Below are 27,784 nucleotides of genomic sequence, written 5' to 3' on the forward strand. Positions count from 1 at the left end.
TTTTTCTTCTATTTGCCCCCAAAACAGAAAAGTATCAATTTAATACAAAAACACAAAAAAATAAACCGTCAAAAATCTATTTAAATTAAACGGATTAATATTTGAAAAGTTTTACGGATACGCATTTAAAAAAAAAAATTGGAAATTAAAAATTTTGTAAAACAATAAAGCGTCGGCTTATTTTAAAGTTTTAAAAAATAAAAGTGTAAATTAATTAACAACAAAAAAATATGAATTAATTTCCAAAAAAATTATTTAAAATAATAATTAGCAATAAAATAACAGATATTTATAAAATATAAATAGAAATTTTATAAAAATTAAAGGAATTAATACAACAAACAAGTTTATTTGTTTAAAAAACATTTTAAAATTTATAAAAAAAAGTTTTGTTTTATTAAAAGTTTTTGCTTAAACTGTGCAAGTTGGCTCCCTACAGCTCCAGTATGTCATCCTCACATGAAGAAGATGATCGCGATGACATTGAGGATCAAGAGATTCATGTCGACGTTGATTCCGATTCCCGTTTATCATGTGGCACGGGCTCAGATATCGATATGGATGGTGGTAGTTGTTATGATGAATCTGAAGCTCCCCTAAGGTAAGTTTAAAACTATTAAAGAAAGGTCTTCAAGTATGTATTCCAATATTTCTGCAGCAAAGCAAATTTTGGATCTGTAGGTATAAAGAGACGAAATCTTTTCAAAATGAATGATAATGGAATGAATTTAAGTTTCCGACGGCTTTTTTAATCAAGTACCTTAAAACTTTTACCTATTTTGTTTTTGGTTCCAACAAGTTTGGCCGACGGAACTTAATCTTACTATATCCATGAATATGTTTATCATTCTCCCAGCTTGTTTAATTACTTAAAACTTTAATAATACATTTAATATTTTTCGAAAAGAACAATTTTTTATTTCGTTAGAATTAGAATATGATAAAATTGCATTTTTAGTCTTAGAAATATAATAATAATATAATGGAACTATAATCAGATCAGTTAATTGTTACTTGTTACTGTTATTCAAATGATAATGAATACCTTCAGAGTCTGTATTTATGGAATGTCTGTCGTGGAAGCGCTGGGACGAGTGATGGACGTATTTGTCCATGACTCAAGCACATAAATCAGCAGAAAAATCTGGAATTTTACGTTCGATGTTGATTTCAAGCTGTTCTAACTTTGTTGGCCTATTGACATATACCAGCGACCTAAAAAAAACTCCACAACCTGTCTCTTTCGACATTTTCGATGGCCTAAAATAGGCTGAATTAAAAGCACAATTAATAATGCATGAACTTTGATAGAAAAATTTTATAATTTGCAAACCTTCTTAAAACATATATCACATCTCCATAATTAAATTGGCATAGACTGATGCTTCTAAACTTAGAAAGAATCACGAAGCCAATATCACGCCCATTCGAGAAATGTCAAAAACAAATTGCATCTTTGCAACTTTTAATGGAAAACCCAAAATTTTGTAACCTACACATAGATAGTTCCTATAACCTATTTCAAGAACTATTTATTCTTTTTTACTTTCAATGGTCCCTTCACATTAATTGTTAGAACTAGAAGAACTGATCTCTTCCTTCCAGGAACCACACAATTGACTAGTTTTGTGTCTATTTTCTTTTCATTAGGAATTCAAATTTACGTCAATTTGAGGGGATTTTGAACCATCGATTATTACCAAAAATAGTGCGAAAATTTCTTAAAGTTTCCAGGTTTTTTTTTTTTTTTTTGCTATAAAAAGTTCAGTCTATTCCCAAAGCTTTTACGAGTTTTACTAATAGATCCTGCAGCTTCCGTACAGTTTAAATATATTGAATCTCAATCGTCGTACACCGTCATTACTCTCCTAAGCCCCTGTATTTGTCAAACATGGACTTTCTCAATGAAAACTTTCACTGATAGTCTAAGATGAATATTTTAAGTGTATTCCGTCGGACTGATATTAATAAATTATATAGAATATCCATGTTCTTCCCTTCGTCTAGTTTAAATAACAGATTAAAAAATTATCATCTAAATTAGGAATGAACCTCCTTAGAAGTAATAATTTGGAAGTAAAATTTTTGATGGAGGAAAAGTACTGCGAAAATCGGAACAATTCATAAACCTGAAATTAAAAGATTTATACTCCCTAAGAATAAGACAAAAGCCTAAATATCTTACCTAAAATACTCATAATACTCGAAAACCCGATTATTCAGTCCAACTCAAATTCTTGTATACTAAAAGAATTTAGAAATTTTAATTAACTTTAGCTTTTTAAAAACACTCAATTCCATTTAACTTTTTTTAATACGATTTGAAACATTTTCATTTTTCCTAACCAAATGAACAACACCCTTAATAATCCCACTGACAGCACTCCTACATGTACATAATCAATAATAAATATTAACAACATTGTTTTTCAAATCGCATTATTATTTTTTTCTGTTTAATTTGATTTTTATTAAAATGTCTTAACTTGTATTAAATGTTTATAAACTTATGATTTTTAATAAATATTAGCAAAAAGCAACAACAACAGCAAAAAAACAAGACATTAAATTAAAAACAAGCTTTAAAACTGCAATATAATTAATACGATTGACACTTAAGACAAGACAACAAAAAGAAGAAAAAAACAATGTTTTAACATTTCAAACGCTATGAATAAATAAATATTATATGTAAATAAATAAATGAAAAATATAATACAAAAATGTTTTTTATTAAAAAACCATAAAATACAAGTATGGAAAAATAAAACAATAAAATCTTAAACAAATGTCGATGTACTGAATATGTCAAAATCAAATGTTTTCTAATGGCAAATTGATGTTTTTGATGGTTTCAAAATTTAAAAAAAAACCTACAACTTAAAAATAAATTAAAATAAAATCAAACGTTTTTACTAACGATCAATAAAATTTATAAAATTATTAGTTTTTATTGAAAATCCCAAACATAAGATTAGATATATTTTTGGAAAGAAAAAACTATGAATGAATAGAGAAAACTATTAAAGATGTTCAAAAAAAGATCTAGTTAATTGATTGTGGTGATCTCGTAAAAAATCAGATTGACTGAAAGGTATCAGTTAGTATGAGTGTGTGTGTATGTTAATGTGTGCATGTTTTTGTTTGTGTGTTTTTATCTTAGAAAAACTGTTAAAATCATTGTTAAATTAACATTTTAATTGCTGTGTTTGTGTAGCTGTGTTCAAGATTGAATGAAATTGCAGTATAATGTTTAATTTATTAGAGTGAGTTGTAAACAGGGTTGGAAAATAGAGTAGCATTGGAGATTTCTAAATATCTTGTTTTTCAGCTTTAGGATATTTTTTAAATTGAAAACTAATTAAAAAAATTAACATATTCTATAGTCAAGTCTACAATCTAGTCTATAGAGTCTAGTCTATAGTCTAGTCTATAGTGTAGTCTACAGTCTAGTCTATAGTGTAGTCTACAGTCTAGTCTATAGTCTAGTCTAGTTTATAGTCTAGTCTATAGTCAAGTCTATAGCCAAGTCTATAGTCCAGTCTATAGTCTAGTCTAGTCTGTAGTCTAGTTTATAGTCTAGTCTATAGTCTAGTCTATAGTCTAGTCTATAGTCTAGTTTACAGTCTAGTCTATAGTCTAGTCTATAGTCTAGTCTATAGTCTAGTCTATAGTCTAGTCTATAGTCTAGTCTATAGTCTAGTCTATAGTCTAGTCTATAGTCTAGTCTATAGTCTAGTCTATAGTCTAGTCTATAGTCTAGTCTATAGTCTAGTCTATAGTCTATCTAGTCTATAGTCTAGTCTATAGTCTAGTCTATAGTCTAGTCTATAGTCTAGTCTATAGTCTAGTCTATAGTCTAGTCTATAGTCTAGTCTGTAGTCTAGTCTATAGTCTAGTCTATAGTCTAGTCTATAGTCTAGTCTATAGTCTAGTCTATAGTCTAGTCTATAGTCTGGTCTATAGTCTAGTCTATAGTCTAGTCTATGGTCTGGTCTATAGTCTAGTCTATAGTCGAGTCTATAGTCTAGTCTATAGTCTAGTCTATAGTGTAGTCTATAGTCTAGTCTATAGTCTAGTCTATAGTCTAGTCTATAGTCTAGTCTATAGTCTAGTCTATAGTCTAGTCTATAGTCTAGTCTATAGTCTAGTCTATAGTCTAGTCTGTAGTCTAGTCTATAGTCTAGTCTATAGTCTAGTCTATAGTCTAGTCTATTCTATTGTCTAGTCTATAATCTAGTCTATAGTCTAGTCTATAGTCTACTCTACAGTCTAGTCTAATCTATAATATATATTCTAGTCTAAATTAGTATAGTCCTTTAAAACCTAAATAAGTACTATTTTTTTATAAAGGTTCTTTTCTAAGCATGTGATATTTTATTAAATTCCGAAGAACTACAATACTACTGTGTTTTCCATCCCTGTTAAATATTATACGAGATAAACTTTCAAATTTTATTACCCACAATCTAGTCTATAGAGTCTAGTCTATAGTCTAGTCTATAGTGTAGTCTACAGTCTAGTCTATAGTCTAGTCTAGTTTATAGTCTAGTCTATAGTCAAGTCTATAGCCAAGTCTATAGTCCAGTCTATAGTCTAGTCTAGTCTATAGTCTAGTTTATAGTCTAGTCTATAGTCTAGTCTATAGTCTAGTCTATAGTCTAGTTTACAGTCTAGTCTATAGTCTAGTCTATAGTCTAGTCTATAGTCTAGTCTATAGTCTAGTCTATAGTCTAGTCTATAGTCTAGTCTATAGTCTAGTCTATAGTCTAGTCTATAGTCTAGTCTATAGTCTAGTCTATAGTCTAGTCTATAGTCTAGTCTATAGTCTATCTAGTCTAGTCTATAGTCTAGTCTATAGTCTAGTCTATAGTCTATCTAGTCTAGTCTATAGTCTAGTCTATAGTCTAGTCTATAGTCTAGTCTATAGTCTAGTCTATAGTCTAGTCTATAGTCTAGTCTATAGTCTAGTCTATAGTCTAGTCTATAGTCTAGTCTATAGTCTAGTCTATAGTCTAGTCTATAGTCTAGTCTATAGTCTAGTCTATAGTCTAGTCTATAGTCTAGTCTATAGTCTGGTCTATAGTCTAGTCTATAGTTTAGTCTATGGTCTGGTCTATAGTCTAGTCTATAGTCGAGTCTATAGTCTAGTCTATAGTCTAGTCTATAGTGTAGTCTATAGTCTAGTCTATAGTCTAGTCTATAGTCTTGTCTATAGTCTATCTAGTCTAGTCTATAGTCTAGTCTATAGTCTAGTCTATAGTCTAGTCTATAGTCTAGTCTATAGTCTAGTCTATAGTCTAGTCTATAGTCTAGTCTATAGTCTAGTCTATAGTCTAGTCTATAGTCTAGTCTATAGTCTAGTCTATAGTCTAGTCTATAGTCTAGTCTATAGTCTAGTCTATAGTCTAGTCTATAGTCTAGTCTATAGTCTAGTCTATAGTCTAGTCTATAGTCTAGTCTATAGTCTAGTCTATAGTCTAGTCTAAGTCTATAGTCTAGTCTATAGTCTAGTCTAGTCTAGTTAGTCTAGTCTAGTCTAGTCTATAGTCTAGACTATAGTCTAGTCTATAGTCTAGTCTATAGTCTAGTCTATAGTCTAGTCTATAGTCTAATCTATAGTCTAATCTATAGTCTAATCTATAGTCTAATCTATAGTCTAATCTATAGTCTAGTCTATAGTCTTGTCTATAGTTAGTCAGTAGTCTAGTCTGTAGTCTAATCTATAGTCTAATCTATAGTCTAGTCTAGTCTATTCTATTGTCTAGTCTATAATCTAGTCTATAGTCTAGTCTATAGTCTACTCTACAGTCTAGTCTAATCTATAATATATATTCTAGTCTAAATTAGTTTAGTCCTTTAAAACCTAAATAAGTACTATTTTTTTTATAAAGGTTCCTTTCTAAGCATGTGATATTTTATTAAATTCCGAAGAACTACAATACTACTGTGTTTTCCATCCCTGTTAAATATTATACGAGATAAACTTTCAAATTTTATTACCCACCTAAAGCTAATTTTATAGTCTAGTCTATAGTCTAGTCTATAGTCTAGTCTATAGTCTAGTCTATAGTCTAGTCTATAGTCTAGTCTATAGTCTAGTCTATAGTCTAGTCTATAGTCTAGTCTATAGTCTAGTCTATAGTCTAGTCTATAGTCTAGTTTATAGTCTAGTCTATAGTCTAGTCTAGTCTATAGTCTAGACTATAGTCTAGTCTATAGTCTATAGTCTAGTCTATAGTCTAGTCTATAGTCTAGTCTATAGTCTAATCTATAGTCTAATCTATAGTCTAATCTATAGTCTAGTCTATAGTCTTGTCTATAGTTAGTCAGTAGTCTAGTCTGTAGTCTAATCTGTAGTCTAATCTATAGTCTAGTCTAGTCTAGTCTATTCTATTGTCTAGTCTATAATCTAGTCTATAGTCTAGTCTATAGTCTACTCTACAGTCTAGTCTAATCTATAATATATATTCTAGTCTAAATTAGTTTAGTCCTTTAAAACCTAAATAAGTACTATTTTTTTATAAAGGTTCCTTTCTAAGCATGTGATATTTTATTAAATTCCGAAGAACTACAATACTACTGTGTTTTCCATCCCTGTTAAATATTATACGAGATAAACTTTCAAATTTTATTACCCACCTAAAGCTAATTTTATGACTTGTTAAAACTATTAACAATGTTACGTTTTTTTGTGTTTTTTGTACATACTTATTAGAGAGTTTATTTGTTGGTTGATTTTACTAAGGAAGAAGGTAATAAATTATTTTTATAGCTTTTAATCGAGTTCTCATTTCAATATTTGTTTTCCCCGATATTCATTATTTACTTTATTTTTAATAATCTTACTCCATCAGCTAATTGAATAGTATGTAGTACAACACAACGTACAAGTAAACCTAGTTAATAGTATTATTCATTCATTATAACCTTCAGCAATAAGCAAAAAGCATTTAATTCATAAATAAATAAAAACACTAACGAAAATAAAAAAAAAAATAAAACAGATTTAATCCATCAATGGTCACGCAAATGTCTCAATTTCATATCAAACATAAATCTTTATAAATTGTTGCTGTTTGTTTGGCTACTGTATTAAGTAATCATGATCAACTGTATACGGTTTTTGTTGTTCCTTTTTTGCATTTACTACTCAAGAACTTAGAGCTGCCATTATTATGTAAACATTCATGCAAACAAACATACAATTATACACCATTATCTTTTGTATACAAGAGTTGCGTGGGTTTACATGGCTGATATGCTTACTGCAGCAAATCTAATTCTCTCTGAGCAAAAAAATAAATTTGTTTGTTTGTAAACAATTCAACACACATTTGAACAAACATGTATGTATGTAAGTATATTTTAGCATCAACATTGCAATTTTACTGTCATTTGTTTACAATTTTTTTCTTGATTTAAAAACAAACTTAATTAATAACTTTTTGTTGTTATTTCTTTTAACATGTTTTTTTGTGTGTCAAACACACATTTAAACACATGCATTCATGATCAATACAAAATGAAAACAAATTTTTATATGAATTTATTTTTTATCTGTGACAGTTCTTGTAAAACTCATTAATTTTTGTTTGTTTTTGTAAATGTATGTTGAAAAAATGCTAATAAATGAATTTTTTTTTTTTTTTTGTTTTTCATGAGATTCAAGGGAAAAGAACACGCAATATTTGTGAAGAATAATATAAAACAAGTATTGATTTAAGTTTCTTTTTTTTTGGTCACGTTTTTACTTTGAAACTAAATTTTTAAAAGCTTTTTTTGATTTATAGTTTTATTAAATAAAACTACTTTTAATACCAGCTCTAGACTGAATCATATTCGTTATAAATGTAAAAAATAACACGATTTTTATTTTCGTTGTTTACAATTGAAGAGCTATTGCGTCAATGATAACAACAACCCAGCAAAAAATTAATAAACAAGTCACATCATATTAAACAAATATTTGAGGAAAAAAGCTTAATTAAAACTTTCAGTAAATAATTTTAATAAGTTTTTCAAATATCTGACAAATACAAGTACATTTGTAACATTTTCATTTTCGTTATTTAGTGAAATATTTGCAAAATGTGCTTATATCCTAAGTTTACTAAGAATTGAAAGTGTTAACATAAAGCATGTTATATTACTTTTTTCTAATTATCTTTATCTCTTCTCCCATTTCCAGTGAAACACAGTCAGAACAAACCCGTTCCTCGTCTAGTGAAAATCTGCCTTTTAGTATATCGCGCCTGCTTTCAAAACCCTTCGAGCATAACAACAACAATAATAATAACAACAACAACAATAGCAATAGTAATAAATTGAGTGAACAGGATTTACAAAATGAACAAGATTTGGCCGCCTATAAATTGGCCACAAGTTTAGCCTCATCAACATATGGCGGTGCTACTGCACTTTACACATATCCACATCTATATCCCTCAGCGGCAGCTGCTGCAGCGGGTCATGTTTTAAGAGTACCACCACAACGGACACCATTAACATGGGCCTTACCGCCTTTACATCATGCTGCGCTGGCGCATCAAGCCGTTAAAGACAGACTGGCAGGTGAGTTAAGCATGAGCTTCTTCGTTATTAAATTAAATGAATAAGACATTAACATAAATATGGTTAATGAGCTACTAATGTGTGTTAATGTTTTTGGACAAACAGCACTTATTCGCACAGTGGGGTGCCACGCTAGCCTCAGGTTATTTGCATATTTTTTGTTTTAATTATATCAAAGTTATATAAGGATTTTTTAACAAGTTTCAAAGTAAATTTTTTAAATACCCATAAAATTTGTTTGAGCTTTTTTCTGTCTTAAAATAGCAGAGTTTATTGGAAGAATATTCTGTTTTTATTTGAGCAGAAAATCATAAAATTGTAAACTTTTTCGTTGATGTGTTTTGCTGCAACGGAAGTAGCAACTTGCTTTTCAAGTTGATTAAAAAACATGAAGTTTATTGAAAGTTAAATTGAAAAAAGGGCAAAATTTTGTTAACAGATAATCTACTTTGTAATTTCCTAAATTAAGTGATATAGTCAGAAACAACAACAAGTTCAACAGCATTTTTCTGAAATATTTCCTATTGCATTGTATTTTAGAAAAATCAAATATCATTCTGAAATTTAATTGAATGGTATATTTTATACTAAAAAGTTAAGTAAAAGCTCTACATAAAAAAAGCTCCTATAGCTCCACCAACGTAAAAATTTCTTGATCCATAGTTAGATGCAATTCTTTCTACATTTCTCAACATTGGCATATAATCAATATTCAAGCTTAATTAAAGTTTAATTATTGGAATTTTCAATATTTAAAAGCTTTTTTTTATAAACAAATTTCCAATTGATACCATGAAAGTTTAAAACTGTTTAGAAACACTTTAGTTTATAAATAGCTTTAATCAAACATGCTAAACTTTGTTACCAAGAAAGCTTTAACTATATTAGATCAAAATTTTATAAAAACTATATAAAAGCTTTTAATTTCTATAGAAATTTGTAACTTAGCTAACTAAAATGGAACTTAAAAATGTAACCTCAAAATTCAGTGTTAAACTTAAGACTTATAAAAGCTTTTAAGAAAACTTTTGTTCAAAAATATCCCTAAAACTAAGTGTTTGTCTTCAGTAGACAGAAAGCTTAATCACAATTCCGTAAAAGTTTTCTAAAAGCGTTTTATTGCCAAAGAAAACTGAAACTTAACAAAAGAGCTTTAAAATTAAGTGTTAAACTTTAACTGTTATTTTTCATATTAAAAACCTCATTAAGAATGATAATTAGTTGCTCTTAATACTTTCAATCTCGTCACCAATAAAACTCCAAACAATCTCGAACAACTTCCGTTTATCATATAGGAGAAGAAAACAAAAATAATATTATAATTGTCTTTTAAAAGCTACCACTTCAACAATCAGTAACTCCAACATGACCACCTACATAAGTTTATTATTGAAACCATAAGAAAAAATGTTCATAAATCATTTTCGACAAAGAGTCAATATAGTTTATGGAAGCTGAAAAGGTAACGTAGAAAAAAAGCCAAAGGCGCCAGCTTATCAACACGCACCATAAAAAAAAAAACTCAAATACAACCTTAATAAAGGTACAAACTCCAGTCAAGGAATACACTCACACATGAGAATGAGAAAAAAATCAACATTAAAGTGATAATGCCTTAACCCTTTAACGACCAGCAATCAAAGCAAAACATTGGAAAGGAAATTCATTTAATAAAAAGCATTAATACATTTGACATTTATTTTGTGTGACGCCAATAAAAGCTCAATATATTCAAATGTGGTGAAATTGACTCCTTTTGTATTTTTAAGAATTTAATTTGTATTTGAAATGACTTTGATGTTGCTGCTGATGAGCAAGATAAATCTTTTGCACAGTCACGGCAGTAAAACTCTAACGTCATTTCGATTTCGAAATTTGTATTAGAATTGTTATAAAAAAACCGACCTCCCAAATGGTAATTAATTCGGTATACAGGTTGAAATTAAAAAGTCATGTTAATCACATCATTAAAATAGTTGCAAAAACAAAACAAACAAAAACACAACACTATATCGAAATTAAGCTTGATTTAAAGGCTGTTGTATGCAAATTAATAAAAATACACAAAAATCAAGTCTATCTTAAGGATGCCACAAACGAGGACTGACTGTGTGTGTGCGTGATCATCAAGCCGACACTTTATGTCAAATCGGTTAAAGCGGCAAATGTTTGATACTTTAAGTTTTTGTGCTCAGTTTTGAAAGGAAGCTTTATTTGTTTTTGTTCTTTTTATTCAAATCAATACAAATGTTTATTGAAGCATTAAAGTAGAGCTTAAAATGTGCGCTCTCTCTGTGTGTGTGTGTTTGTGATTAAATTCAAAAACGTTGTTTTATCTTTAGCATCATGGAGGTCACTTTGAGGATTTATACCGAACATTGTCATTTTAATATTGATACAATTGAAGTTTATACTACAACAAATTATCATTTAACTAATGAATGAACGAATAATGTGGCTGGAAATTGAAAAACAGTTTGGTGATTGTTGTTATTGTAACATATTTTGATAATGTACAGTGGTTTAGAATACATTTATAGGGAAGAAAAACGTCACTTGTTTTGGGTAACTGAAACTAAACTTGAACTGAACTGGAACCAAAATAGAAGTGAACTGGAATCGAAATAAAACTGAACTAGAACTGAACTAGAACTGAACTAGAACTGAACTAGAACTGAACTAGAACTGAACTAGAACTGAACTAGAACTGAACTAGAACAGAACTGAACTGAACTAGAACTGAACTAGAACTGAACTAGAACTGAACTAGAACTGAACTAGAACTGAACTAGAACTGAACTAGAACTGAACTAGAACTGAACTAGAACTGAACTAGAACTGAACTAGAACTGAACTAGAACTGAACTAGAACTGAACTAGAACTGAACTAGAACTGAACTAGAACTGAACTAGAACTGAACTAGAACTGAACTAGAACTGAACTAGAACTGAACTAGAACTGAACTAGAACTGAACTAGTACTGAACTATATTCATGACTCCTCAGACATTACAAGGAGATGTGGATGATACGTGTGCAATTGTTAAAATGTGAGTCTTCATATTTCATCCTTAACACACCACTGTCTTAGGCTCATGATTTTTGAACAAGTGCACTTTTAAACGATCAGCAACATTATGCAAATTTTGTTTATATAAAAACTCTTAAAACGAAGCAAAATCAAAACACAAACAACCACACAAAAACATGTAAAACTTCTGGGCGGTTTAAAGTATCAGGCTTAAATAAAGGTGAGATTGTACACTGAAAGCAAACATGTTTTCCTACTTTACTCAATGAGCCAAAGGATTTATAAAAATACAAATACAAGTAGAACACACAATACATAAACATTAAAAAGGATACTTTAGTAAAAGTACTCCACAAAAGTGTATCATCATCACAGCTTCCCTGTAGGTGCTTGTAACCAAAGCAACCAGGCAATCAGTTGGGTATTAGTTTTTTTTCTTTTTTGCTTTAAGCAAGCGTATGACATGCCGATATGCTTGTTACCTTAAAAGACTTCTCTGATCATACTTATTAGCCAACAACTAAAGCAGTAAATTGTGAAGGAGCAAGTGTGGCTGAGGAGGCAGGTTTGGTTACTGCAAAAATTTTAATAAGTTTAACATTTTCTATAAAAGACGAGATGAAATTGGTCGTATGCTTTGCTTGTTTCTTGTAGCTGCTGCAATTCCATATCAAGGGTTTGTTTGTGAGGTAATTGTTGTTTTATTTATTTTTTTCAATTTTATTGAGTGCGTGCTATGTGGCAATCATTGTGGCTTGTCTTTAATGTTTTCGTTATACGCTTTTTTATGCCTCTTTTTTTTTGATGGTTTTGGCCTATAAAACGCATTGTGCCTGGTCTGACTTTCTTTCGCATTGATGTATGTGGTGTTAGTTTGGAATTTACTGCCTTAGTCTGCCTTCTTCAAGTACTTGCGCTTCTGCTGCAGAAATACAGTAGCAACATACGCATTTAAAAGAACAACAACGTTCATTTATATTCTTTGGCATTTTTTGTACTTTATTTTATACGACTTTTTCCATACATATTGGCTGAGTGCTGGTGCTGTTAATGTTTGTGGCACACGTTGCACGTGATTTTCCATGTACAGATGCTGTTTGGTGGAAACAAAAAATAATGAAAGGAAAATACTGGAGATGTTATATGAAATGAAACGTTAAAGAATGCCATCATCATCTATCTAATTTATCTTTCTTTCATTTTTGCTACAGATGCGTTGCACTACGTCGACATTTTAACGTCTCTGTCACATTAATATAATTAAATGTAAATTTTTAAACTACTCTAGCAAAGTGATCTTTCAAATAAAGAAAATGTAGTAAGTTTACAATGGCTGTAGAAACAGAGGAAAAAACGAATAAATTTCAAATTAGAACTGAACTATAACTGAACTAGAACTTAATAGCTGAACTAGAACTAAACTAGTGTATTTAAAATATGTTTATTTTATTTATCAAATTTAACTAATAAATTAAGCAAATAACGAAAAAACAATAAACAAAATTCTTAATTTTTCAATCAAATATATATTTTTGATTTTAAATATTTCCTACAAAATCTTGATACATATTTCCGGCAAATTTACAACTTTATGTCTGTATATGTACATATAAATATGAATTTCTTAACCTTAAATACATCATCTATAAAAAACCTATACCATGTTCCTTTTTGTAAATGTATTTATATTTGTAGCTAGCTGAAAAAAAAAAACAATATTTCTTGGCATAAACATGCATATTTATAATTCATGTTAAAAGCTTTTTCCATTACAGTTACTAACTTGGCTTATGGTTTATAGCCACACACACAAACACTCGTTCATTTCTAACACGAATGAAACGTTTATTTTTGTTTTAAAACATTCAACTTTTCTTAAAACAGTCGTAAAACATCCCTTTGGAATATTTTAGAGAAAGAAAAAATTTAAAGAAAAAGGAAAAACTTTCTGTTTAACAGGAAACACAAAGTCATAAGTAAAACCAACCCTCCATATTTTTGTTTTAAAAATAAATAAAACCAGAAACAGGAAAATGTATTTTTGCATACATACATGCTATACATTTTTCCTCAAATTTAAATTTTTTTAAATCCCCCCTTAAAAGTCCCTATAAAAAATCATATGTGGTTGTTATATGTTTAGATATGATATACCTACTTAAATTGTTATACATATATAAACCCTTTTTTGAGTAACAGTTACAATTGGAGCATCATGTTGCCATGATTTGATGGGTTTGTTGTTTATATTTATGGCTTAAAATGGCTTTTTATTGAAATTGATATTACATCCAAGATGAGAAAAAATGGCTTTGAAATAAAAAACGTTTTGTAAATAACATCAATATTGATTTTTATGTCTTTATGTTGTTAAATTTTTAATAAACATTTTCGCAAAAATACGAAGAAAACCTTAATAAACAACATGATTTGTCAGTTTAACACTTTTGAAGGGGTTAGAATTTACAAGAACTGCACGCAATAGATATAAATATTTATGTTCAATTTGAATACACTGGAAAAAATTAAATAAATAGAAAATTAAAAAACTGAACTAGAACTTAACTTGAACTAAACTAGAACTAAACTAACTGAACTAGAACTGAACTAGAACTGAACTAGAACTGAACTAGAACTGAACTAGAACTGAACTAGAACTGAACTAGAACTGAACTAGAAACTGAACTAGAACTAGAACTGAACTAGACTGAACTAGAACTGAACTAGAACTGAACTAGTACTGAACTAGAACTGAACTAGAACTGAACTAGAACTGAACTAGAACTGAACTAGAACTGAACTAGAACTGAACTAGAACTGAACTAGAACTGAACTAGAACTGAACTAGAACTGAACTAGAACTGAACTAGAACTGAACTAGAACTGAACTAGAACTGAACTAGAACTGAACTAGAACTGAACTAGAACTGAACTAGAACTGAACTAGAACTGAACTAGAACTGAACTAGAACTGAACTAGAACTGAACTGAACTAGAACTGAACTAGAACTGAACTAGAACTGAACTAGAACTGAACTAGAACTGAACTAGAACTGAACTAGAACTGAACTAGACTGAACTAGAACTGAACTAGAACTGAACTAGAACTGAACTAGAACTGAACTAGAACTGAACTAGAACTGAACTAGAACTGAACTAGAACTGAACTAGAACTGAACTAGAACTGAACTAGAACTGAACTAGAACTGAACTAGAACTGAACTAGAACTGAACTAGAACTGAACTAGAACTGAACTAGAACTGAACTAGAACTGAACTAGAACTGAACTAGAACTGAACTAGAACTGAACTAGAACTGAACTAGAACTGAACTAGAACTGAACTAGAACTGAACTAGAACTGAACTAGAACTGAACTAGAACTGAACAAGAACTGAACTAGAACTGAACTAGAACTGAACTAGAACTGAACTAGAACTGAACTAGAACTGAACTAGAACTGAACTAGAACTGAACTTGAACTGAACTAGAACTGAACTAGAACTGAACTAGAACTGAACTAGAACTGAACTAGAACTGAACTAGAACTGAACTAGAACTGAACTAGAACTGAACTAGAACTGAACTAGAACTGAACTAGAACTGAACTAGAACTGAACTAGAACTGAACTAGAACTGAACTAGAACTGAACTAGAACTGAACTAGAACTGAACTAGAACTGAACCAGAACTGAACTAGAACTGAACTAGAACTGAACTAGAACTGAACTAGAACTGAACTAGAACTGAACTAGAACTGAACTAGAACTGAACTAGAACTGAACTAGAACCGAACTAGAACTGAACTAGAACTGAACTAGAACTGAACTAGAACTGAACTAGAACTGAACTAGAACTGAACTAGAACTGAACTAGAACTGAACTAGAACTGAACTAGAACTGAACTAGAACTGAACTAGAACTGAACTAGAACCGAACTAGAACTGAACTAGAACTGAACTAGAACTGAACTAGAACTGAACTAGAACTAAACTAGAACTGAACTAAAACTGAACTAGAACTGAAGTAGATCCCGACTAGAACTGAACTCGAACTTTTGGGTCAAATATTTGTACAATATGATTATGCCTTAAGAAAGTAGTAATAATATATTTTATGTTAACTTTAGTTTAAGAAGTTTTGTTTTAAAACAAAAGAGTTTTTTATTTAATAAAATTAAACAAATGTTCATTAACACTATCAAAACCTCCATTCACCTTTTTATATTTACAACGCTTTCATAATTAATTGTTCGATGTCAATGTATCGTTTAAGCAACCACTTTCAGACTGTTGCTATAAAACAAAATACCAACAACAAAATTACTTCGAAAAACAAAAAAAAAAAATAATTTTGACCAAAAAACCAAACACCAACAGCTACGTAAAGTATTCGTTCATAAAGAAAAATTGGTTAACATATACAACCAATCCATACAATTTCCGCGGAGGCGCCAATTATTGTACTTCGACGGAGCTATTAAGATAAGCTGGCGACAAAACACTACAAGAGGACGCAAATACAGTTTTGGAACAAAAAACCAAAAAAAAAACCCACGGAAGATAATGCAACAAACAATATGAATAAGAATGAGATATGTTGGAGATGTTGTGGTAGAAGTTAAAGCGTTTTTTTGTTCGGCCTTAGCGTTATAATAAAGAATTTAATATTTTATTAATTGTAAAACATTTTGTAAATGTCGTTTTTGAAAACTCTTTAATAAAAATGGCTAATTTGTGAAAACAAATATAAAAAATTTAAACGCATGAAAGGAGGTTATAAGAAGAAGGGTTGCCAAAGTAAAATTTTTAAAATTGTCCATTGATAATTTTCAAATACACAACTGATTTATGAAGTTTGGGTTTTATTTGTCTGTTGAATCAAGCGGTGAGAAAATTGACAAATGTAAATTGCTAGCTTCGTTACAACTTGATTACTGTTTATTAAAAATTTTGAAATGATTTAATGCTGGCAACTCTAGCTGAATATTCTTATTTAACAAAAAATGTCTCTACGCGTTTCTTATCGCACCTAATAAAAGCCAAACGTATAAAACAACGACAATAATGATGATGACGACGACGTCATGAAACATAACAAAAACTCTACGATCTTAAAGAATTTTAAAAGGTTGGCCTGTCTGTCTGCCATTCAGTCCGTTCATCTGACCAACAAGCCAGCCAGCCATCAATGGTTGCACGCCTGTTCTTTCAACTGTTCGGTGCATTAGCATGTTCTGCGACAACAAAAGTCTGGGTCAGTCAGACAACCGACCGACTAGTCACTCACTCATTCCATTCATTCATTTGTTTCTTTCTTAAATGTTGTTGTAGTATATTTTATGTCACCAACAAATGACTCAACTTAAGGTTTCAAAAAAAATTACGCGACAACAAAAATTGTCGCGTGCGTTAATGCCCAAGAACAGTAATAGCAACAACAACAACATAAATTAAACACTTTGAAAGTGGCGTTTTAAGCAGGACATTTTTCTACTTCTTCCCTATGTCAGCCTACACACAAAACAAACATTAACAATTAGGAAATAGTAGACCATTTCAAATGGTTAAATAATATTTACTAGAACTCGCGCCCTAACTTTTGTAGGTTAGTTAAACGTCTAATTGATTTCACAGCAGGTAAGAGTCATTCATTCACTCCTTCCTTCTCAGCAGCTAATGGCCTAAAAACGCTACGTTATACACAGTAAGTAAAGTAGTAATTAAGTCAATATGTGTTTATCCATATCAATGTTTGTTAGAGTAACCACTTAAATAGTTTCGTTTTCTATTGGAAACAAAAACTCCTTAATGTCCCTTATACAAACACTTGTTCACGCTCGCCAGGTAGCGGCGGGACTCTGGCTGTTTGTTGTGCGGAAGTAAATATCGGAAATTGCTTGTTATCTGGGAAAATTTATAGTTGCGTTAATTGTTTTTACCTTTTTTAGAAATCAATTAAAGGATCAGTTTTTTTTTATTTGGAGGGACGTTTATTTATTAAGTTGTTTTATATCTAATAATTTATAAAATAATTTGTCTTATGTGTGGTTTTTATTTGTTTCTTTACAGCTGCCTTTCCCATTGCCCGTCGCATAGGTCATCCCTACCAGAATCGTACACCACCAAAGAGGAAAAAGCCCAGGACTTCATTCACACGCATACAGGTGGCCGAATTGGAGAAAAGATTTCACAAGCAAAAATATTTAGCATCTGCGGAGAGAGCTGCTTTGGCGAGAGGTTTAAAAATGACTGATGCTCAGGTGAAAACGTGGTTCCAGAATAGAAGAACGAAATGGAGGTGAGTTTTAGAAAATTAAGCATTTTACACTAAAAATTTAAGAATTTAGAAGCAACAGAAACGAGATCTAAACTTGAACTCAACTAGAACCGAAATAAAATTAAATTAGAACTGAACTAGAATGAATTACTAGAACTGAACTAGAACTGAACTAGAACTGAACTAGAACTGAACTAGAACTGAACTAGAACTGAACTAGAACTGAACTAGAACTGAACTAGAACTGAACTAGAACTGAACTAGAACTGAACTAGAACTGAACTAGAACTGAACTAGAACTGAACTAGAACTGAACTAGAACTGAACTAGAACTGAACTAGAACTGAACTAGAACTGAACTAGAACTGAACTAGAACTGAACTAGAACTGAACTAGAACTGAACTAGAACTGAACTAGAACTGAACTAGAACTGAACTAGAACTGAACTAGAACTGAACTAGAACTGAACTAGAACTGAACTAGAACTGAACTAGAACTGAACTAGAACTGAACTAGAACTGAACTAGAACTGAACTAGAACTGAACTAGAACTGAACTAGAACTGAACTAGAACTGAACTAGAACTGAAATAGAACTGAAATAGAACTGAACTAGAACTGAACTAGAACCAAAGTACGTACCATAAAAGTATTCAAAAGTACCATAAAAGGCAATAAAGATTATTCCTTAAAGAAGTCTCAATTAAGCATAAAAAAAATATGTCTGGTCAGTATACTTTCTGGAACAATAAGTTCCAAAATTAGTACAGTTTTTCCTAAATTATAGAGATGATATTAAGCACCTCTAAAACTTAATATGGCTCATTAATTTTTATTAAGCACTTTCGAAAATTAATCAAAAACATTTGATTTGTTAACAACAATAATAATAATTAAAAACATATCAAAACTCATTTAAATACAGTCAACAACTAACGTTCATAAACAAATTGAAAATTTGAATTTGAAATTTACACGCTTAAATAGCAAAAATTATACAACTGATTAAATAAACATATAAATAACTAAATAAATAAATTAAGCAAAATACCTATAGCTATAGAAAACAAGAATTTAATTTGAAGTTGGAGGAAAAATTTTTATTGAAAATAATTTGTGAACTGCACGAAATGCCATAATTTCATTTACATATGTATAATAACATTTGAATATGAGGGGGAAGAAGACATGATTACATAGATTTCTGATATTATTTAGCAATTAAATAGTATTTTACTTTCATTAAACATATTTAATAAATTAAATATAATTTCAATAGTTTTAGATTTAGCAACAGAAAAATAAATATTCAATGGAAAAATCAACTATAATTATCATTAAACCATAAATTGTTATTCTTTTTTTATAACATTTGTTTATAAATAAATGAATGAACACATATTACGAAATAAAAAACGTTTAAATAATAATTCAATTGCTGTTGACTAGTAATAAATTCCTCTATCATGTTGACAATATCAGTTAAAATATTTGAAATGTTTAATTACAAAACAAATATTCATATATAGTTACATACATACATACATACATACATACATACATAAGTATTTAGTTAGTTAGTTAATGATCTTTCATTAATTTAACAATGCTTATAAATAGAAAAAAACTAAATTTATTTATATATCTATTTCTCTTTCTAAATGTCTAAAATGCATGTATTAAATCATTTAACTTTTTCTGTATAAATTTCCCTTGTAAACGAGCAAATGGAATGACCATTTGTCATTAGAATCTATTTCGATAAGCAACAACTCAATTAAGCCCAAAGTATTAAAACGATTATTATTTAGATTTATATCGCTTAGTTTTCTAATATATTTTTATGAGTTGGAGGTCTAAGTTAATCCGCTGCCATTTTGTTTTTATTTTTTGTTATATACTTTGTTATTTATTTAAATTCATTGGAAAAAAGTTGTTAAATATGAAAAGAAATAAAATGGAAACCTTTTGTTTGTAAATTGTTTATATCCGTCCACCCCCCATTATGTTTATTATGTTTCATTAGCACTAATGAGGGTTGTTTTATTAATTTTATTTCAGTTTTTTGATGGAATATAAAAAACCATGTGTTTTTTGTTGACATTGTTTTTACGACACTTTGAAAAATGTTCGAATGTAGTAAAATGGCGTCATTTGCTCTCATTTATGATTCTAAGCAAATTAACTAGAAAAACGTAAAATGTATTATAAAATGTACAAAAACGTATCTCTCACCTACAGCTATATAATGCTATTTGATAACTTAGAGGAGGTCTAAAGGTTTTATAAGCATCAAATCGAAAAGGTACTAAAGGACCCTTCACACGGTCACACTTTACGTACGACAAGTCTAATGAAAAAGTAAAATGAAATTCCATCCGTATGACAAAAAAGAGAATAAAAGTCGCATGATTTATATTTTTTGTGTTTACACGATTGATATAAAACAATAACAAAGTAAGATGGAACAGCTGTTTCACTTTTTTTTTATGTGTTTACATAAAAATACATCCCTGATCTAATGCGACTTGCTTGTTTTTTGAATCATTTCAAAAAATGAAGAGAGCCATACGACTGTCAAATTTTCCATCCGTATTTTCTCTCAATGTGTGATGGTTTCATTACATATTGCGTTTAGACGATCCCATCCGTTCTCTTCTACACAAAATTTTGACAGATCATATTACTTGTGTGCTCGTGTGAAGGGGGCTTAAAAAATACCCCTTTTCCCTAATTCTTAAAAAAGTTCAGTATAATTTTTGTCAAAATAAGTCTTTCTACAATACCAGAACAAAAAAGTACTATTAAGTCAAGCCACATTTTCCCTGGTGAAGTACCATTGGGGCCCTTATCTATGTATTCTTATTTAGATGCAGATACTAAACCTCCCTTTAATGTTTAAGTTTCATAAATTTTTGCGTAACTCAATGGAGAAAGTCTTTATTAAAAATTAAAGAAAACGTTAAGAAAACACAAATTTCCAGTTTTTCACTAAATCCCCCGATTTTTTACTTTATTTTGTCAAACATTTATATCAGCTCTTCAGAAAAGTTAGGATTTTATATAAATAAACTCTTTTAAATAATTTAATTATAATAATAGACCTGTAATCAATGTCTCCGTAAAAAAAGTAAATTAAAACAATGCTATATTTAACACGCGATTAAAACTGTATACAATACATATTTAATTTAAATGAAATGTAAACGGGAAAAATATCACAAAATAACAGACATTTAAATCAATAATTTAATGACATGTTTCATTGTTAAAGTAACAGTAAGTTAAGATTTCAAGCATAACATAGTTAACGTTTATATTTTACTACCCTTAAAATCAGTTTGGAAAAAAACAGAAAACATTTGTATGCAACTTTTTTCCGTTATTGTGATTACAAATGTTAATGTCTTACAATTTGACAGCTTTAGATCTGTTATATGTCAAGTTTATACTTGAAAGTATATCAAAATGTTTTTTCTTTCCTCAATGTAACAACAACATTTAATATAATTAAATATAATTGTTATTGCTTTTTCACTGCTTTGCCTTAAGCTTCCTCTTAAAAGAAAATAAATCTTCTTAAATTTGACTAAAGCCACAAGGAGAAAATAAGGAAAAACGGAAACAATTTAATTAGTCAAAACATATATTTTACTAAGAATTAACTAACAACATACATACATATTACATACACTTATGTATAAATAAACACAAATTAATTTACCACCTGAAAAAATCTTGCCACTATAATTTATCTTCTTGGTAAGAAAAAGGAGCAAAGTTAATTGTAAATTTAACTCTAACATTTGAAAGAAGATGCGTGTGTGTGTGTAGTATTTGAGTACAAGGATGTGTAGTGTTGAAATTTTTGAAATAAATTTCTAATTAAAAATTTATACAAGTTTATGGTTAAATTGGTAAAGTTTTCGTTATTGCAATTGTTGTAGTTGTTTTTCTTTTAGTTTTTGGCAACCATTATAAATGAGTTTTTGAAAAATTTGTTTTGTTTATGCAGCAGAGAAAAATGATTTTATTATTTTACTTTTGGGAAGTTAGATGTGAAAAACTTTAAACCACAAATAGTTTTTCCATAAATCAAAATTAAAATAAGGAAAATGTTTTGGATTTCTATGTGAAATAAACTAGAAATCTATTAACCATGAACTATTAAAGAGATTTTAAATGAGAATGTCGATAGATGTATAGATAGATAGATAGATAGATAGATAGATAGATAGATAGATAGATAGATAGATAGATAGATAGATAGATAGATAGATAGATAGATAGATAGATAGATAGATAGAAAGAAAGATAGATAGATAGATAGATAGATAGATAGATAGATAGATAGATAGATAGATAGATAGATAGATAGATAGATAGATAGATAGATAGATAGATAGATAGATAGATAGATAGATAGATAGATAGATAGATAGATAGATAGATAGATAATAGATAGATAGATAGATAGATAGATAGATAGATAGATAGATAGATAGATAGATAGATAGATAGATAGATAGATAGATAGATAGATAGATAGATAGATAGATAGATAGATAGATAGATAGATAGATAGATAGATAGATAGATAGATAGATAGATAGATAGATAGATAGATAGATAGATAGATAGATAGATAGATAGATAGATAGATAGATAGATAGATAGATAGATAGATAGATAGATAGATAGATAGATAGATAGATAGATAGGATAGATAGATAGATAGATAGATAGATAGATAGATAGATAGATAGATAGATAGATAGATAGATAGATAGATAGATAGATAGATAGATAGATAGATAGATAGATAGATAGATAGATAGATAGATAGATAGACACTTTATTGTTTACTTGGTGATGACATTAGGTCACTTTTGCTTTTTAAACTAAAAAGTAATTTTACCTTCTGATCTTTAAAATTAAAGCCTAAAAATCAACTTTATTTAAATTCCCTTTAAGACGATATAATTATTGTATTATTATAACTCTCTAAACGCTTAAAAACAACAACTTTTCACTCAGACTATATTATTTCCTTAATGTTCTCATAAATAATTTAAGGTTAATTATAATATTTTAAATACAAGCCAAGTACTTAAAAACAAAAACTACGAGGATATATTCCGCAAACTAAATAAACCCTCCAACTTAACAGGAAAAAGCTCAAAAAAGAAAATAGGAGTTTGCGCAATAATGATAATAATTATTTAAACGTTTGTCTGTAAAGACCAAAGTAAATGGAGTCATCATTTATATATCCATCCTTCCAAAAATATATACATCAAAAAAAGAGGGAGGATAATAAACTTTATAAACACAGAGGGTAGTTGAGGCCATATTGAATATTTCATAATAATAAAAAAATTGAGGTTTTTGGGGGCGAGAGGAAAACTTTAAGATACAAGTTTATTGTTAAAGTAAATCATTTTAATATTAAGCTTTCGTTATGTTAAATTAGAGAAAAATATGTATGATTTCACTTGTAAGTATGTAATATGTTATTTGTCGGAATAGTTTTAGTTTTCATTCTTAGTGTCAACAAGTTTTCTTGTTAAAATGTATAATTTTTTCCAGCCCCAAATATTTATTAATTATATATTCATTTATGAACGATGATTTTATATGAGTTTGGTTTATCAGGGAAAAACTTACTTAATTATTTATGCTCATGTGTAGGTATGTGTATAAATATCAATTTCAAGTGGATTTAATTATCATTATACTTGATAGAATATGAGTAAATGAATAAAGTGAAAAGTGAAGTTGTTGAAAGGATAATTAATAAAAAGAAGATGTGTGACTTATAAGAATTAGTTTGCAACTTTTATTTAAAATATATGATGATAGTAGCTTCTTAAATATTCAAATTGTTTCAAGAGAACTTAATTTATTGCTTCAACTTAAAACATATACAGGAACCATCGTATGTTTTGAAAACTTTATTATGAGTAAGTTTTAAAGCATGACTCATATCGTTTTTTTTTCTTCTCCAGTTAAAAATAAATTAAAAATATTTAAAACCGATACAATTATTGAAAGGATTAATACAATTGCTGCCTCAATCCATAGACATTTCAATTTGCTTTAAAATTGTTTCTTTTACGAGTATTTTGATACAATTATTTACAATACAATATGAATGAACGTTATTTTATTTTTTCTTTATTAATCAAAGTTGTACGACATGAATTATTGCGTGTGGATAACAACTTCCAAACCGAAACGAAAAACACAATGCCTTAGAAAAAGTGGTAGTAAAGATCAGTATATAAATGTTGGAAAAAACAAACACTTCAATAATTTGAAAGAAAGATATGAAAAGAGTGAAGGAATAAATAAAGTTATAAAGACTATAGATAAAAATATTTATATATTTGAAAGAAACAAAAAGAAAAAAAAATTCATAAAATATTGACAAAAAGTTGTAAGGAAAACTTTTAACATTTAAAAATTGGTCATAAAACGAAAACTTTCAAAAATAAATAATTTATAATCATACGGAATTTATATAAAAATAGTTGTTAGGTAATAAATTTATTGAGAAGGGGGTCTTGAGTTCGACTCTAGTGAAACAGCATTCAACGGACCTAATAGCGGCCTACACAGAGGGAAAAAGAAAAGGTACCAAATTGACACCAAAGATTTTCAATAACATCCGTTGTCAAAGTATATACATACGTACGACAACACTATGTATTGCAACAATTCGTTGTCGAAATCTTGTCGCAATTTTGTGCACATCCGTTGTCGAAATGTTAACAAACGTGGTAAGCTCACTATTGGTAACGGATTGTTTGTCAATAGTCAGCTAACTACGTTTGTTAACATTTAGACAACGGACATGCATAAAATTTAGATTCCGACAACGAATTGCTGCAATGTTATCAACATTACATAGTGTTGCCGTACGTATGTATGAATATACTTTGACAACGGATGGTATTGAAAAACTAAAAACAGTTCGGTGTCGATTTGGTACCAAGCGTGTATATTTCTTTTTCCCTCTGTGTAGTTTCATTTCTTCGGATGTTACAACTAACTTACTTACTAACTAACTAACTAACTAACTAACTAACTAACTAACTAACTAACTAACTAACTAACTAACTAACTAACTAACTAACTAACTAACTAACTAACTAACTAACTAACTAACTAACTAACTAACTAACTAACTAACTAACTAACTAACTAACTAACTAACTAACTAACTAACTAACTAACTACTAACTAACTAACTAACTAACTAACTAACTAACTAACTAACTAACTAACTAACTAACTAACTAACTAACTAACTAACTACTAACTAACTAACTAACTAACTAACTAACTAACTAACTAACTAACTAACTAACTACTAACTAACTAACTAACTAACTAACTAACTAACTACTAACTAACTAACTAACTAACTAACTAACTAACTAACTAACTAACTAACTAACTAACTAACTACTAACTAACTAACTAACTAACTAACTAACTAACTAACTAACTAACTAACTAACTAACTAACTAACTAACTAACTAACTAACTAACTAACTAACTAACTAACTAACTAACTAACTAACTACTAACTAACTAACTAACTAACTAACTAACTAACTAACTACTAACTAACTAACTAACTAACTAACTAACTAACTAACTAACTAACTAACTAACTAACTAACTAACTAACTAACTAACTAACTAACTAACTAACTAACTAACTAACTAACTAACTAACTAACTAACTAACTAACTAACTAACTAACTAACTAACTAACTAACTAACTAACTAACTACTAACTAACTAACTAACTAACTAACTAACTAACTAACTAACTAACTAACTAACTAACTAACTAACTAACTAACTAACTAACTAACTAACTAACTAACTAACTAACTAACTAACTACTAACTAACTAACTAACTAACTAACTAACTAACTAACTAACTAACTAACTACTAACTAACTAACTAACTAACTAACTAACTAACTAACTAACTAACTAACTAACTAACTAACTAACTAACTAACTACTAACTAACTAACTAACTAACTAACTAACTAACTAACTAACTAACTAACTAACTAACTAACTAACTAACTAACTAACTAACTAACTAACTAACTACTAACTAACTAACTAACTAACTAACTAACTAACTAACTAACTAACTAACTAACTAACTAACTAACTAACTAACTAACTAACTAACTAACTAACTAACTAACTAACTAACTAACTAACTAACTAACTAACTAACTAACTAACTAACTAACTAACTAACTAACTAACTAACTAACTAACTACTAACTAACTAACTAACTAACTAACTAACTAACTAACTAACTAACTAACTAACTAACTAACTAACTAACTAACTAACTAACTAACTAACTTACTAAATAACTAACTAATTACCTCTACTTTACTATATAAGGTTTGAATCCCCAAGATATCTGCAACCTTCAAAAAGAATTGTACAAACAGATTTTATTTACGAAAAAAAAAAACAAACATTGAAAGAGTCTGGTCGTCCGATGATACCAACAATACCTTATTTTCAATGATTCCCAATCTCTTAAGTCTTAATTAAGCCCATTTCTGACTCCTACTATAAATGTGTCTCTTTTTCCCTTCGTCTTTAAAATGTCTTTGGCTGCTTATGGCTTTTAATATTTATTTGGCAATAAATTTAAATTTAAAACATTATTACAACATAACTTAACTTAAAAAGGTCTTCCAACACCCGTAAGAAAAATCTAAGAAACCATTTTAATAATAAATTTTTACTACAAAATGTTTAGAAAACAGATGCTTCTCTTTACAAAGCAAACAGTATATTTTCCCTAAGTATTTCTACTAAGACCTCTAGAAAGTTCATTTTACTTATTTTATGCCTTTAAATTGCCTAAGATGGTAATTAAAATGATTTTGTTGTCTAAAAAGCCACAAAGGATTTTGCTGATTTAACCACAACAACTTTAGTTTGCAATATCTTAAAAATAATCATCATTTATTTTAAGTTGAATAGATTAAAAAAACCCCCAACCTGTGAGTCATGATAAAAATTAAATTTGAAAATTACTTTTGATGGGGGAGGAGGTGGAAAGGCATTTTATAACTATGAAGTGTCCTAAGAGATTTTTTAAATTTTTTTGAAAGTATTTAGAAAGTTTAAAGAAAAATTAAACAAAAAACGCCATGATTTTTAAATGAGTTTTATTATTAAAATTCTTTAAAGTATATATGTAAATGGATCCAGATTGTTATTTTTGGCTTTATTTGTGGCTTTAAAGGATATATCTTTTTTTAATTTCCTAACATTATATAAATATTATGAAAATTTTACAACTTATTTTAAACATTTTCCTTCTGTTCTAATTGCAGACGCCAAACCGCCGAAGAACGTGAAGCTGAACGTCAGGCAGCGAATCGTTTAATGTTGTCACTGCAAGCCGAGGCCATAAGTAAAGGTTTTGCTCCACCGCCATCAGCGCCCCTAACCACGCAAACGGTCAATGGAGCACCTTTGGCAGCATTACATGGCTTACAGCCCTGGGCCGAAGCATCGCATGCAGCGGGATGTTAAAGCCGTAAAAACTTCTCAAAAGAAAACTTAAATCACATGTGATAAAAACAAAAGTGTAAATACAAAAAAAAACTAAAATCTTACAAAAATGGCTAAAATTGTATTAAAATAAAAAAAACAGAAAAAATTTGAAATAAACTGTAGATTTCACTTAGAGTAGGTTTGCTAAATATATTTTTTTTAATTTAAGTAAAAATATAAAAATCCTTAAACAAAAAACAGCTGTTGTATCTCTTTAAAATAAACTGTAAATAGTAATAAACCCAAATATATATTTTTTTGTTAAATTAAGTTGTA

The 27,784-nt window shown here is 29.0% G+C and overlaps 1 protein-coding gene across 2 annotated transcripts; it reads left to right on the forward strand.

Annotated features, from left to right (window-relative positions):
• The first annotated feature begins 420 nt into the window (after window positions 1-420).
• Window positions 421-27,784, forward strand: LOC119607610 (T-cell leukemia homeobox protein 3). Of its 2 annotated transcripts, none has more exons than XM_037961596.1 (4): window positions 421-601; window positions 8,192-8,574; window positions 17,676-17,904; window positions 27,286-27,784. In XM_037961596.1, the coding sequence occupies exons 1-4, from the start codon at window positions 447-449 to the stop codon at window positions 27,485-27,487; spliced, it is 969 nt and encodes a 322-aa protein (XP_037817524.1). In that variant the 5' UTR covers window positions 421-446; the 3' UTR covers window positions 27,488-27,784. The 2 variants fall into 2 exon arrangements, with proteins under 2 accessions (XP_037817524.1, XP_037817525.1); XM_037961597.1 differs by lacking the exon at window positions 421-601 and adding an exon at window positions 3,209-3,266 and having other exon boundaries at window positions 27,286-27,783.

Source organism: Lucilia sericata, unplaced genomic scaffold, assembly GCF_015586225.1.
Source record: "Lucilia sericata isolate MDLA Ls3-8-SP2 unplaced genomic scaffold, ASM1558622v1 Contig000717F_arrow, whole genome shotgun sequence".
Classification (NCBI taxonomy): domain Eukaryota; kingdom Metazoa; phylum Arthropoda; class Insecta; order Diptera; family Calliphoridae; genus Lucilia; species Lucilia sericata.

Excerpts from the sequence above, each read along its gene's own strand:
- LOC119607610 (XM_037961596.1), top strand. The coding sequence starts at position 447 with ATGTCATCCTCACATGAAGAAGATGATCGCGATGACATTGAGGATCAA. Across the intron at positions 602-8,191 it reads GAATCTGAAGCTCCCCTAAG|TGAAACACAGTCAGAACAAA; the intron begins GTAAGTTTAAAA and ends TCCCATTTCCAG. Across the intron at positions 17,905-27,285 it reads AATAGAAGAACGAAATGGAG|ACGCCAAACCGCCGAAGAAC; the intron begins GTGAGTTTTAGA and ends TTCTAATTGCAG.